Source organism: Megalobrama amblycephala, linkage group LG15 (genome assembly GCF_018812025.1).
Source record: "Megalobrama amblycephala isolate DHTTF-2021 linkage group LG15, ASM1881202v1, whole genome shotgun sequence".
NCBI lineage: Eukaryota > Metazoa > Chordata > Actinopteri > Cypriniformes > Xenocyprididae > Megalobrama > Megalobrama amblycephala.
Window position 1 is genome coordinate 9,546,160 of NC_063058.1, and position 13,534 is coordinate 9,559,693.

A 13,534-nucleotide genomic window follows, 5' to 3' on the forward strand; every position below is an offset into this window, starting at 1 on the left:
GAGAACTACCAAAGCTACCCAAGTTTTACCCAATATTTGTGTTGCTGCTGATGTTCCAAATCAGTCACTTATGAGTTTCCTTACAATGCAGCTGCATATGTAGAGAGCAAGTGAGCTCAACAGAGTTTTAGATTAGCGTTCAGAGCTCAGCGGCTCTTAAATTTACATAAATAGTGGCTCACATAAATGGCAATTCCCATAAAAAGAGCCTTTATAATGGTCAGGTTCTCTTTATTAGATCTCAGGTTTCATCTGAGCAACCGTATGAATTTCAGTCAAACAAATGGTGCCCAGCTTGTGAATGGAATACTAATGAAGCCAGTGGACTGTTAAATGTAGACTGGTCTGTATGAATGAGCATGGATGAATATCACTGGAGCTGAACTGCTGACGAGGGAAAAATCAGTTGTATGAATGGGGTGAGAGAGATATATAGATCTTACACATGGTTAGTAAGAGCAAGTGGAATGCAGTGGAGTTGAACGAAATGGTAGAACACAATACTATAACACAATAGCTGTTTACTTAAAATTTCTGCTTTTATTGAATATGAAAGTTGTCAATTTCAGATTCATATTGTACTTTTCTTTTTGTTTAACAAATTATACCATTTTTAAATCCCTTCTGCTGGATTCCAAAGGATTATTTCCCAAAATAAGCACAGAAAATAACCAAAAAAAGTCTATACTCACCGAAGAATCTCTTTGCGGGTGAAGAAGGTGCAGTCCTAAGATGAAAAAGGAAAGATAATCACTTCTCTCAACACGCATAAAGTATAATATACATTTCATAATACAAATTTTTTTGGGGAAAAAAAAAAAAAACGATTAGTAAGCATAATTTCTAACTGAATTTTTTTCTAAGTATTATTCCTGCTTTGCTAACTTTTGGAAGACTTATGCTGCCTTCACATGTTATCGGAAATTTGATAATTCCCACTTCTGAAGTCGTGATTGCGAGGTCATCGCATTCAAGTTTCAAAATGGTAGGGCGTTCATGTGCAATTTTTACCTAGGAAACTCGTATTTGGGTCAATGACGGGTCATTTTTTTTGTCTTAATAATAATAAAAAACAAAGATATGACATCCAAAGAATGTAAGGTAGTACAACTAGATCTCTTCTATTGAATCCAAAAGGTTTTAATTATATTTTGCTACATATAAAGGTATTTTAAAGATTTTGAAGTGTCAAAAGGTCATTCGGTTTAACCATCCAAAGGCCAATACAGCCATTTAATTTGTGATTGAAATATCTAAAAATGTAATAAATGTATATATTTTTTATTCTGGCATGATTTTATAACATCATATATCAACATAGTGCAAAATGGTATTAAAATTATGTGTAGAAGTCGTTGCTTTGTTATGAGAAAGAATGTCCGGAAAAATGAATTTCATTGATGTCATTCGGAGTAACAAAAATAAAGGGACCATTTTGGATCAAGTCATACGTTCAATATCATGTGACAGGATGTGACATCATTCAGACACATGCACAGGAGCACATGGTCATGAAGCAAAGTAACTAACTCTTTTCATATTTTCACTTGCTCATACGCATTTCCTGAAACATCAGGTCATTCGGTACAACCGCTATAAAACATGGAAAATGTTTAAAAATTTGTACTAGATATAAAAAATGTTTGATTGTCCTATTGGTAGATATCAGCCTGTTAGCATTGTTTGAAAATATCGTCATTCGGTAAAACCGAAATTTTGGTTAAACCAAATTACTTTTTTGGGGACAAATCTTGTAAACAAAATTACAAAAGCAGCGTTAATTGATTATAAAAACCACATAATCTCCCGTAAACAGTTAATAAAACATATATCCATAAATATATCTCCATTATGTTTTTTTACACTTTTAAAAACCTTATTTGTCAATGACCTATTTACGATTACAATTCCAAGAGCATGTGAAGGCAGCATTAGCCACTGAATTAGGCCACACCCTCTCACCAAAGCCCCACCCTCCAAAAATTTCAGCCAGTAAACAAGAGCACACGAAATGATTCCCAAGAGAGAACTTCTGATTGGCAGAAAGCTTTTTTAACCTATTTTAGTGATATATTTGACAGATAGTAGTGCAATATTGAACACACACACACACATTATGTGAGAAAAAGTAAAAAAAAATTAAAAAAGTAAAATAATTTTTAAATTTACAATACCTTCAAAAAATTCAGTTTGGTAAGATTTTTTTCATGTTTTTGAAAGTCTCTTATACTCAACAAGGCTGCGTTTATTACAGTGAAAAAGTAATATTGTGAAATTTTATTACAATTTAAAATAACCATTTTCTATTTTATGTATTTTTTTTATTCCTGTGATGCAAAGCTGAATTTTCAGCATCATTACTCCAGTCTTCAGTGTCACATGATCCTTCAGAAATCATTCTAATATGCTGATTTGCTGCTCAAGAAACATTTTCATATTATAATCATCAATATTGAAAACATTTGTGCAGCTTAATAATTTATTGAAAACCCTGATCCTTTCCTCAATATTCTTCAGTGAATAGAAAGTTCAAAATAGCAGCATTTATTTGAAATCTTTTGTAACATAAATATCTTTAATGCTTTTGACCAATTTAATGCATCCTTGCTGAATAGAAGTATTAATTTTCCTGATCCTCGTGTACAGCAACTTCGAGTTATCCTGTTTTAAATTAGCTATAAAGACAAAGGGAAAGCACGTGAACCGTGAATCTGACACGTTAAGGAACAGTTTTGCACTCAAACTGCATGACTGCACGTGGATCAACACCTGAGCTCCTTGTCGGCCTTTTCAACATCTTTTGTATTAGCACACAAAGCCTCTTAGGTTTCACTGTGTATGATAAGTGTTACCCGTCACAAAAACACACATGAAATGAGGCCTGGCAATATGACCGCAGGGAATGGCGACAGCTGCCGACCCACTGTAGCACGATTCTCCTAAAAACCCATTATGAGACTGTTCCCAGGTCTGTGGATACTATCTTACCTCACCGTAGCCGTGTCGACCTGAGCCGGCAGATTTATTAGCTAATGATTAAGCTCTCCTTTATGATGTTTACCCGAACACCCAGCCAGCTTTATGCTAAAAAAACAACCATCCTCCAAATCAACGGAGCAGCTTGGAAGACCGTTCCATGATTTACGCACACAAGCCTTTGAGTACTGTTAATTGCTCGTTAATTTGAAATATTGAGGCTTGAATCTGTAAGATGTGAGGTAAGGCCACAGCTGCGAGTTATTAGCGAAGAGGATAGATGACCCGGTGTTAAATTATTACCATAGATCTAAGCCCACATATCTAACAGAGAAATGGCTTTTTCATAACTTTTTATAATAACGTCATAGAGATGTAAAATAAAGGTACGAGAGCAGTTGTTACAAATCCTAAATGTAGGTAATAGTCCTGCACTCTAAAAATATTCATATAAATAAATATGGGTCATCGAAATTCAGAATTTACCTCATTGTGATCAGTTATGAGATGTCTGGCATTTTATGGTACTTTTATGGTTGTTTTCTTCCATTTTTGGTAGAGCTGGAAAAAAAACCTATGTCGCCATTCAGCATCACAGCAAAATAAACCAAATTTTGCTTGAGTTGGGAATGTGAATTTGCAATCAGGAAACAAGAAACATCCCTGTATTAGTTTTCTTAGCAGGCTGCATGTAAAAACAAACATATGACGCAGCCAGTGTATTCTGATTCACCAACAAAAGACTCTAATGAACCAGTTCTTTTTAGAAAATAAAAAACATACATCTGATCTGTGTAACCAGTGTATTCCGATTCACAAACAAACGACTCTAATGAACCGGTTCTTTTTAGTAAATCAAAAAACATACATCTGCGTAACCAGTGTATTCCGATTCACAAACAAACGACTCTAATGAACCAGTTCTTTTTAGTAAATCAAAAAACATACATCTGCGTAACCAGTGTATTCCGATTCACAAACAAACGACTCTAATGAACCAGTTCTTTTTAGTGAATCAAAAAAACATACATCTGATCTGCGTAACCAGTGTATTCCGATTCACAAACAAACGAATCTAATGAACCGGTTCTTTTTAGAGAATCAAAAAAACATACATCTGCGTAACCAGTGTATTCCGATTCACAAACAAACGACTCTAATGAACCAGTTCTTTTTAGAGAATCAAAAACATACATCTGCGTAACCAGTGTATTCCGATTCACAAGAAAACGACTCTAATGAACCAGTTCTTTTTAGTGAATCAAAAAAAATACATCTGATCTGCGTAACCAGTGTATTCCGATTCACAAACGACTCTAATGAACCAGTTCTTTTCAGAGAATCAAAAAACATACATCTGCGTAACCAGTGTATTGCGATTCACAAAAAAATGACTCTAATGAACCAGTTCTTTTTAGAGAATCAAAAAAACATACATCTGCGTAACCAGTGTATTGCGATTCACAAACAAACGACTCTAATGAACCAGTTCTTTTTAGAGAATCAAAAAACATACATCTGCGTAACCAGTGTATTCCGATTCACAAACAAACGACTCTAATGAACCAGTTCTTTTTAGAGAATCAAAAAAACATACATCTGCGTAACCAGTGTATTCCGATTCACAAACAAACGACTCTAATGAACCAGTTCTTTTTAGAGAATCAAAAAACATACATCTGATCTGCGTAACCAGTGTATTCCGATTCACAAACAAACGACTCTAATGAACCAGTTCTTTTTAGAGAATCAAAAACATACATCTGCGTAACCAGTGTATTCCGATTCACAAACAAACGACTCTAATGAACCAGTTCTTTTTAGAGAATCAAAAAACATACATCTGCGTAACCAGTGTATTCCGATTCACAAACAAACGACTCTAATGAACCAGTTCTTTTTAGTGAATCAAAAAAATACATCTGATCTGCGTAACCAGTGTATTCCGATTCACAAACGACTCTAATGAACCAGTTCTTTTTAGAGAATCAAAAACATACATCTGCGTAACCAGTGTATTCCGATTCACAAACAAACGACTCTAATGAACCAGTTCTTTTTAGAGAATCAAAAACATACATCTGCGTAACCAGTGTATTCCGATTCACAAACAAACGACTCTAATGAACCAGTTCTTTTTAGTGAATCAAAAAAATACATCTGATCTGCGTAACCAGTGTATTCCGATTCACAAACGACTCTAATGAACCAGTTCTTTTCAGAGAATCAAAAACATACATCAGCGTAACCAGTGTATTGCGATTCACAAACAAACGACTCTAATGAACCAGTTCTTTTTAGAGAATCAAAAAAACATACATCTGCGTAACCAGTGTATTCGATTCACAAACAAACGACTCTAATGAACCAGTTCTTTTTAGAGAATCAAAAAAACATACATCTGATCTGCGTAACCAGTGTATTCCGATTCACAAACAAACGACTCTAATGAACCAGTTCTTTTTAGAGAATCAAAAAACATACATCTGTGTAACCAGTGTATTCCGATTCACAAACAAACGACTCTAATGAACCAGTTCTTTTTAGAGAATCAAAAACATACATCTGATCTGCGTAACCAGTGTATTCCGATTCACAAACAAACGACTCTAATGAACCAGTTCTTTTTAGAGAATCAAAAACATACATCTGCGTAACCAGTGTATTCCGATTCACAAACAAACGACTCTAATGAACCAGTTCTTTTTAGTGAATCAAAAAAATACATCTGATCTGCGTAACCAGTGTATTCCGATTCACAAACGACTCTAATGAACCAGTTCTTTTCAGAGAATCAAAAACATACATCTGCGTAACCAGTGTATTGCGATTCACAAACAAACGACTCTAATGAACCAGTTCTTTTTAGAGAATCAAAAAACATACATCTGTGTAACCAGTGTATTGCGATTCACAAACAAACGACTCTAATGAACCAGTTCTTTTTAGAGAATCAAAAAACATACATCTGTGTAACCAGTGTATTGCGATTCACAAACAAACGACTCTAATGAACCAGTTCTTTTTAGTGAATCAAAAAAACATACATCTGCGTAACCAGTGTATTGCGATTCACAAACGACTCTAATGAACCAGTTCTTTTCAGAGAATCAAAAACATACATCTGATCTGCGTAACCAGTGTATTGCGATTCACAAACAAACGACTCTAATGAACCAGTTCTTTTTAGAGAATCAAAAAACATACATCTGCGTAACCAGTGTATTCCGATTCACAAACAAACGACTCTAATGAACCAGTTCTTTTTAGTGAATCAAAAACATACATCTGATCTGTGTAACCAGTGTATTGCGATTTACAAACAAACGACTCTAATGAACCTGTTCTTTTTAGAGAATCAAAAACATACATCTGATCTGCGTAACCAGTGTATTGCGATTTACAAACAAACGACTCTAATGAACCAGTTCTTTGTAGAGAATCAAGAAAACATACATCTGCGTAACCAGTGTATTCGATTCACAAACAAACGACTCTAATGAACCAGTTCTTTTTAGTGAATCAAAAACATACATCTGATCTGCGTAACCAGTGTATTCCGATTCACAAACAAACGACTCTAATGAACCAGTTCTTTTTAGAGAATCAAGAAAACATACATCTGCGTAACCAGTGTATTGCGATTCACAAACAAACGACTCTAATGAACCAGTTCTTTTTAGTGAATCAAAAACATACGTCTGTGTAACCAGTGTATTCGATTCACAAACAAACGACTCTAATGAACCAGTTCTTTTTAGAGAATCAAGAAAACATACATCTGCGTAACCAGTGTATTGCGATTCACAAACAACTCTAATGAACCAGTTCTTTTTAGTGAATCAAAAACATACGTCTGTGTAACCAGTGTATTCCGATTTACAAACAAACGACTCTAATGAACCAGTTCTTTTGTAGAGAATCAAAAAACATACATCTGCGTAACCAGTGTATTCGATTCACAAACAAACGACTCTAATGAACCAGTTCTTTTTAGTGAATCAAAAACATACATCTGATCTGCGTAACCAGTGTATTGCGATTCACAAACAAACGACTCTAATGAACCAGTTCTTTTTAGTGAATCAAAAACATACGTCTGTGTAACCAGTGTATTCGATTCACAAACAAACGACTCTAATGAACCAGTTCTTTTTAGAGAATCAAAAAACATACATCTGCGTAACCAGTGTATTGCGATTCACAAACAAACGACTCTAATGAACCAGTTCTTTTTAGTGAATCAAAAACATACGTCTGTGTAACCAGTGTATTCCGATTTACAAACAAACGACTCTAATGAACCAGTTCTTTGTAGAGAATCAAGAAAACATACATCTGCGTAACCAGTGTATTCGATTCACAAACAAACGACTCTAATGAACCAGTTCTTTTTAGTGAATCAAAAACATACGTCTGTGTAACCAGTGTATTCCAATTCACAAACAAATTATGCTTTGAAAGGGTTAGTTCACCTAAAAATGAAATTTCTGTCATTAATTACTCACCCTCATGTTGTTCCAAACCCGTAAGACCTTTTTTCATCTTCTGAACACAAATTAAGATATTTTTGATGAAATCCGAGAGGTTTTTTATCCCCTATAGAAGCAACGTAATTACCACATTCAAGATCCAGAAAAGTAGTAAAGACATTGTTAAAATAGTCCATGTGACAACAGTGGTTCAACCTTAATGTTATGAAATTACAAGAATACTTTTTGTGCGCAAAACCAAAACATTCGTGATATTAAGGATGAACCACTGTAGTCACATGGACTATTTTAACAATGTCTTTACTACTTTTCTGGACCTTGAATGTGGTTGCTTCTATGGGGATAAAAAAAAAGCCTCTTGGATTTCATCAAAAATATCTTAATTTGTGAATTGTGAAGATGAACGAAGGTCTTTCAGGTGTAGAACGACATGAGGGTGAGTAATTAACGACAGAAATGTGATTTTTGGGTCTTTTTATTAAAAACAAATCAGCACAGCCAGTTTGATTCCTGAATAAATGAATCTTATGAAAAAGCTATTTTTAGCAAATCAAAAACATAAAGCATGACTCTTGATTCCTGAACAAACGACTCTAATGAACCAGTTTATTTTTTAAATAAATACAAATAACTCCAAAGCATGGCCAGTGTAGCTAAATTCTCAACTCAATGATTCTTATGATAATTCTTTTAATGTATAAGAAAGCTTGAATCATTTTGAAACAGTCATGTGTGTTCGTATTTAAATGAACCTTATAACTGAAATATTCCCAGATGAATCTGAATCGAGTCAAATTGAAATTGGATTGGAGTTGACTGATCACCATTTACAAAGTAGTGTTTTGGAAACAAGAAGATATGATGACAGAATCCTAATATTTGGATGTCTCCTTTAAAACATGGATAAGTTTTTAAGGCAAAATGTGCATTTAAAAAGGATTTTATTAAAATTATCAACCAAATTTTCTGCAATATCCCTCCCCCCATTAGCCTGATTCACTTTTACAGCACGATGAAGGTCTTGATAAGACTTGGCTGCTCTGAGAAATGAGTCTATCAGCCAAATGGCCAAGCTCCACTGATCCAGGTACGAACAAGTACAACCCAGTGATTAAAGAGCACAAGGAGCGGCGGCCATTGTTGCTAACAGCATTTGATCTCCTTGATTCAGATGCTTACTATTCAAACTCCCTTAATTTCTGACTCAGTCAACCAGTTACACCACATATCCATTCCAAGATTTGTATTTGTATATCTATATATAAATCCATTTGAATTTAATCAGGTTTCATCATACTGCAAATAATAAAAAACAGAACTCCAAACAGCTTACTAAACAGAATTTGGTTTCCTAGACATGTATTAATATTTAAGCCTCTCCGAGTTCTTCTCGAAGCAGTGGACGATGATGTTTCGCCAAGGCATGACAGACTACTGTTACCAAAGACAAAGCATCTTCTCTTCTCACATGTTCGCGCACGAGGAGGATAAGCGCTTTGGAACAATATGATCAGATGTCTTCAGATATGCCTCAATGAATGCTCAGACCTTTAGGTATCACAAAAAGAGCAAATATATATGATTATAAATGAAAGTGGCTTACTTCTCTGTGTTGACCATTATGGCTCTTATTGGTTTTAAGAACATCATGAAGATTTACAAAACTAAAACTGACATTTTGACTAGTTTAAAGCAAAATGTGCAACAGCTATATATGTCAAACTCATAATTTCCTTGTAAAATCCTACAATCCGTGCACTGTGAAAGACAATAAAGTGGCTTGTATGCCGCAGACGATAAACTAAAGAACAAGGTGAAGCCTCATATAACATCATAAAGACCATCTCTGGGAATAAACACCAGTGTCAGCTTTTGTTTACACAAAATAGGCTTATATATATATATATATATATATATATATATATATATATATATATATATATATACAATTATAGGCATATATATGTATATATATATATATATATATATATATATAACAAAAACAGTACAATCATTAATGAAATCTAGATAAATAAAAAGTAAAAGACAAAAAAAAAGAAGAAAATTAAGTTTTTTTTCTTTGCTGATTTCTTAAAGCTTTTTACTTATTTAGAGAAAAGAAAGTCAAAACCAAAGATCTGTTCATTCTTTCACCCAAAACTTGATTTTGTTGCTGTTGTCTCTATATATGATCTGCAAAGAATGATAAAGACTAGAGTCTCTTACCTGATAGGCGTCTAGCTGTTCATCAGTAAATATCGTTTGCTTATTACCCATCTTAGTCGAGTGATTTTCCTCTCGTGCAGATGCATCACATTGGTCTTCTCTGTTCTAGGCATTTATGTCCACGGTTTGCCCAGCCGAGAAAATTGGGAGCCAGCATGAAATTTCAGTCCTTCTTGAAGTAGCCAATGTCTGTTGGTGGTAAAGGCGACACTCTCCATAAATACTTAAACAGCTCAAGAAACGTTACACTTGTTTGACGCGTACCGTTCCTGACGCGCGCAGTATGTACTCGTACTGTCGCTGTTCGCTCTCACTATGACGGAATTCTCAATGAAAATGACTCTTGAACCAACTAACACGTTTACACCAGCAGGGGGAAGCATGGAACGCCGAGGAGCGCCATAGGATATTCTATATATTATTATATGTTATATAAGGGCGTTTCTTCAACTAGGGCCTCCACTTTTAGCCTTGTGAAGTTGAATTAAAAAAAACTTGTTCAAAAGTCATGTAACATAGTCTCATAAGTTTAAATAATTTGTCTAGTTTTAAGGTTCTGTAAGAGGACAAACTTAGATTACAAGAGAAATTGTTATTATTTTACTTTTTTTTTCCGACCTGCAATGAAAGAAAATGTCATTTCCACCACAATATACAGCTGTTATTTAAAAATAGGATAACTTATGCCACTCAAGATTATTTTTGTAACTAGTTTTACCAGTTTTTCCACAATGTGCAATAATTATACATTTGTCAATGAGAAATTTAATATTGGTTTGGGTAATTTTTATATTAAGTAGAGCACGATCTCATAAATTGTGGATACATTTTTAATGTGTGATGAGAACTTTTTAACTTTTTTTTAAAAAATGTGTGTGGTTGTAACGATTCGGGACTCATGGTAAGATCCATATGCAAGCTTTATTAAATGTGAGCGTGGTCGTACAGGCAGGGGTCAGATTACAGCAAACAGGTACAGCAAGGAACAGGCGAAATCGTAGTCAGGGTACAGGCAGTAGGTCGAGGCAGGCAGATATCACTCACAGAACAGCAGACAAGGCAAAGGTCAGGACAGGCGGCACAGGATCGTAGACGGGAAACAGACAGGCAGACAAGATAAACGCTTGGAATTGTACACAGAGGCAACAAGACTTCGCGGTGAGGTGGTGTGTGTATGAGTCTTTTATAGTCCAGGTAATGTGTGGCAGCTGGGTGTGGTGATTAGTGTGGAGTGATTGTGAAGTGAGTGCAGGTGATAAGCAATGGAGGATCATGGGAAATGTAGTCCGGGATGTGACAGGAACAGACGTGATTGTGACAGTGGTGATGGAAATGACAATGAATTAAAGGTGCAATATGTAATATTTTTGCAGTAAAATATCTCAAAAACCACTAGGCCAGTGTTATATATTTTGTTCACTTGAGTACTTACAATATCCCAAAGTGTTTCCAACTATTTGTAAATCGTGAGAAAATTGCAATTTTAACCAAGGCTCTGGGACGTGTGACGAGTTGCCTGTCAATTGCGTCATACCCGCGTTACCCTCGGTTTCCGGTTTTATTTTGTAGAAACCATGGAAACACCAAAGACACTTTAATATATTACATGTTTTAATAGACAAGGGAACAACTGTTTTGATATATTTATGGACCGAAAACTACTTGCTGTTATATAGCTCAACACGTTTAGTCTTGTTTAAATTTAATTTTCTTGATTTTTTGCGAGTACCATGCTTTACCATGCCTCAGAGAAAAACACTATTTTGTGAAGTAGCTAACATAGTATAATCAGATGCAGCTTTATTTTTAGTAACAGCAATACATAATTTTCTCCATCATACAATACGTTTTAAAATGAATTTCATACCATTTATCAGCACAAGTCATCCAGCATTTAATATGATATTCTAAAATCGATCTATTTTACTGCAGTGTGCAACAGTATCTCACAGCAGCCGCCGAGTGAACACACACAGTAACGTTATTACATAATTTTCAACACACTCAAATGTATCTAATATGATAAACAGAGCTGTGTTACCTCATACTCATGACCAGAAAAGCAGAAGTGGCGCCGGCGACTGTGTCATAATAAAAGTTCCTGCTGCTCGTGAGGCGTGTGTTGCACAATCTCCTCGTTCAGCTCCCACAACACTCGGTCCTGCTCTGCTTCATACTACAGTAACATTAATAATCGCATCCATGAACATGATTTCTTCCCGAATCCTATCCCTATTCTTTTGCACTGTCCATTGAGATGGAGACCACATGTCCCCAGATTCCGCTGTCAAACTTGGCGTCATCAAGCTACGCCTTTGTTTTGAATAGGCATCTAGCGACCTCTAGTGGACAGAAAATATTACATATTGCACCTTTAGCTTTTAACTTTTTACCTTACATAAATAGTTTTCTAAGTCCTTACGATGGTTAATTGACTTGTAGTGGTGTGTTTGAGGCGTGCACTAACCCCCTCTGGCACGTAAACAGCACTTGCAAGTTGAGCTGCGCCGACCCGACACAATCTCGCCTCATGTTCACATTCACGCGAGAGTGACAAAATGCTTTATGGTAATTAAAAAACAATGTATATATTATGACTTTATAAGACAATTTCGAAAATTACCAACCTCCATCGAGATTTCTTGTACTGTATTTGCAAAACTACTGCGCTGGTGAGTGTTGTAGTCGTTGTAGTCCAGAGCTGCGCTTGTATTTACGACAGTGTGATTCACTGAAGGAACCTGTAGGGGGAGCTTCGCAAATCTTACTGAGTTCCACTTTAACTTAATCACCACAGAGGGCAGTGTGGTGGAAATTACATTTCTATAGTTTTTTGTGAATTCTTTTGTGAAAAATGGAAGATAGCTTCACTGATTAGCTTTGAATTAATACTTAGCATTTTCATGTATGCAAAATACTCTTATTTAACTTAAAATTTTTAGCTTTTTAAAAACACCCTTGAAGGTACAGCATGTTTGAAAATGACATAGAATAAATATATTAACTGATCAAGCAATATTTACCTTGATTTTTCTTCATTTGTTGTTGATAAAAATTTCAATTCCCTCCATGTCCAACATGTGCTCTGTTGTCACTGAACATTTCCACAGAATCCACCTAAACAATCTTTCACACAAACTTTTTAAAGGGACATTACAGTGTTGTGGTGGAAATGACACCAATACTGTGCGACAGCTATATTTTTTATAAAAAGTAATATTGATAGTGGTCTCACATTAAATACTGTAATGTATTTTAATAATTTTACTAGTGCTTAAACCAGGTACATTAATAGTTACCAGATAAGTCATATTTTTAAACTGTATTTTCATTGTTGAAGTTTAAAAGTCGACAAGGAGAACACAGTGATTTTGACACCTATAAGGAGGATGAAAAGTATGAAAAAAGGTAGTAAAAACTTTTTAAGGTGGTTTTATTGTTAGTTTGATAAAGAAAGAGGAAGTTGTCCAAAATTATATGTATATGTATGACCAAAGAACATAAAAGTGCCCATAGTCTAAGATATCTAATATACTGTAAATTTTATGTTTTATTTAGTAATTACTGTAGTACACAGTAAAATCCCCAGAGTTAAATCAACTCTGCTTAGAGTACATATGGTCCCTCTCTAAATAGTGTTAAAATAACACCAAAGCAGAGTTAAAGTTAATGAGATGATTAAGAAATTAATAAGGCTGTGACTGAAGTCAGTTGTAGTTCTTGTGTTTCTCTTTTCTTCAGTGATTCTGCTTGTTAACAGCAGGTGTTCATCACTAATCCACAATCATCACTTAATTAATTGCTTAATTATCTCATTAACATTAACTCTGCTTTGGTGT

At 34.9% G+C, this 13,534-nt stretch overlaps 1 protein-coding gene across 3 annotated transcripts in view; it reads right to left on the bottom strand.

Annotated features, from left to right (window-relative positions):
* Nucleotides 1-10,972, bottom strand: part of cib2 (calcium and integrin binding family member 2) — a 37,221-nt gene extending 26,249 nt beyond the window's left edge. The window contains exons 1-3 of one of the 3 annotated variants that reach the window (XM_048158821.1): nucleotides 10,740-10,972; nucleotides 9,696-9,884; nucleotides 693-727 (exon numbers count right to left, since the gene is read on the bottom strand). In XM_048158821.1, the coding sequence (XP_048014778.1) occupies nucleotides 693-727; nucleotides 9,696-9,746 (86 nt within the window). In that variant the 5' untranslated portion in view covers nucleotides 9,747-9,884; nucleotides 10,740-10,972. Of the gene's footprint in view, nucleotides 1-692; nucleotides 728-9,695; nucleotides 10,096-10,739 lie in introns of those variants that run through there. The other 2 variants (XM_048158822.1, XM_048158823.1) reach the window with 2 other exon arrangements.
* Nucleotides 10,973-13,534: the final 2,562 nt, after the last annotated feature.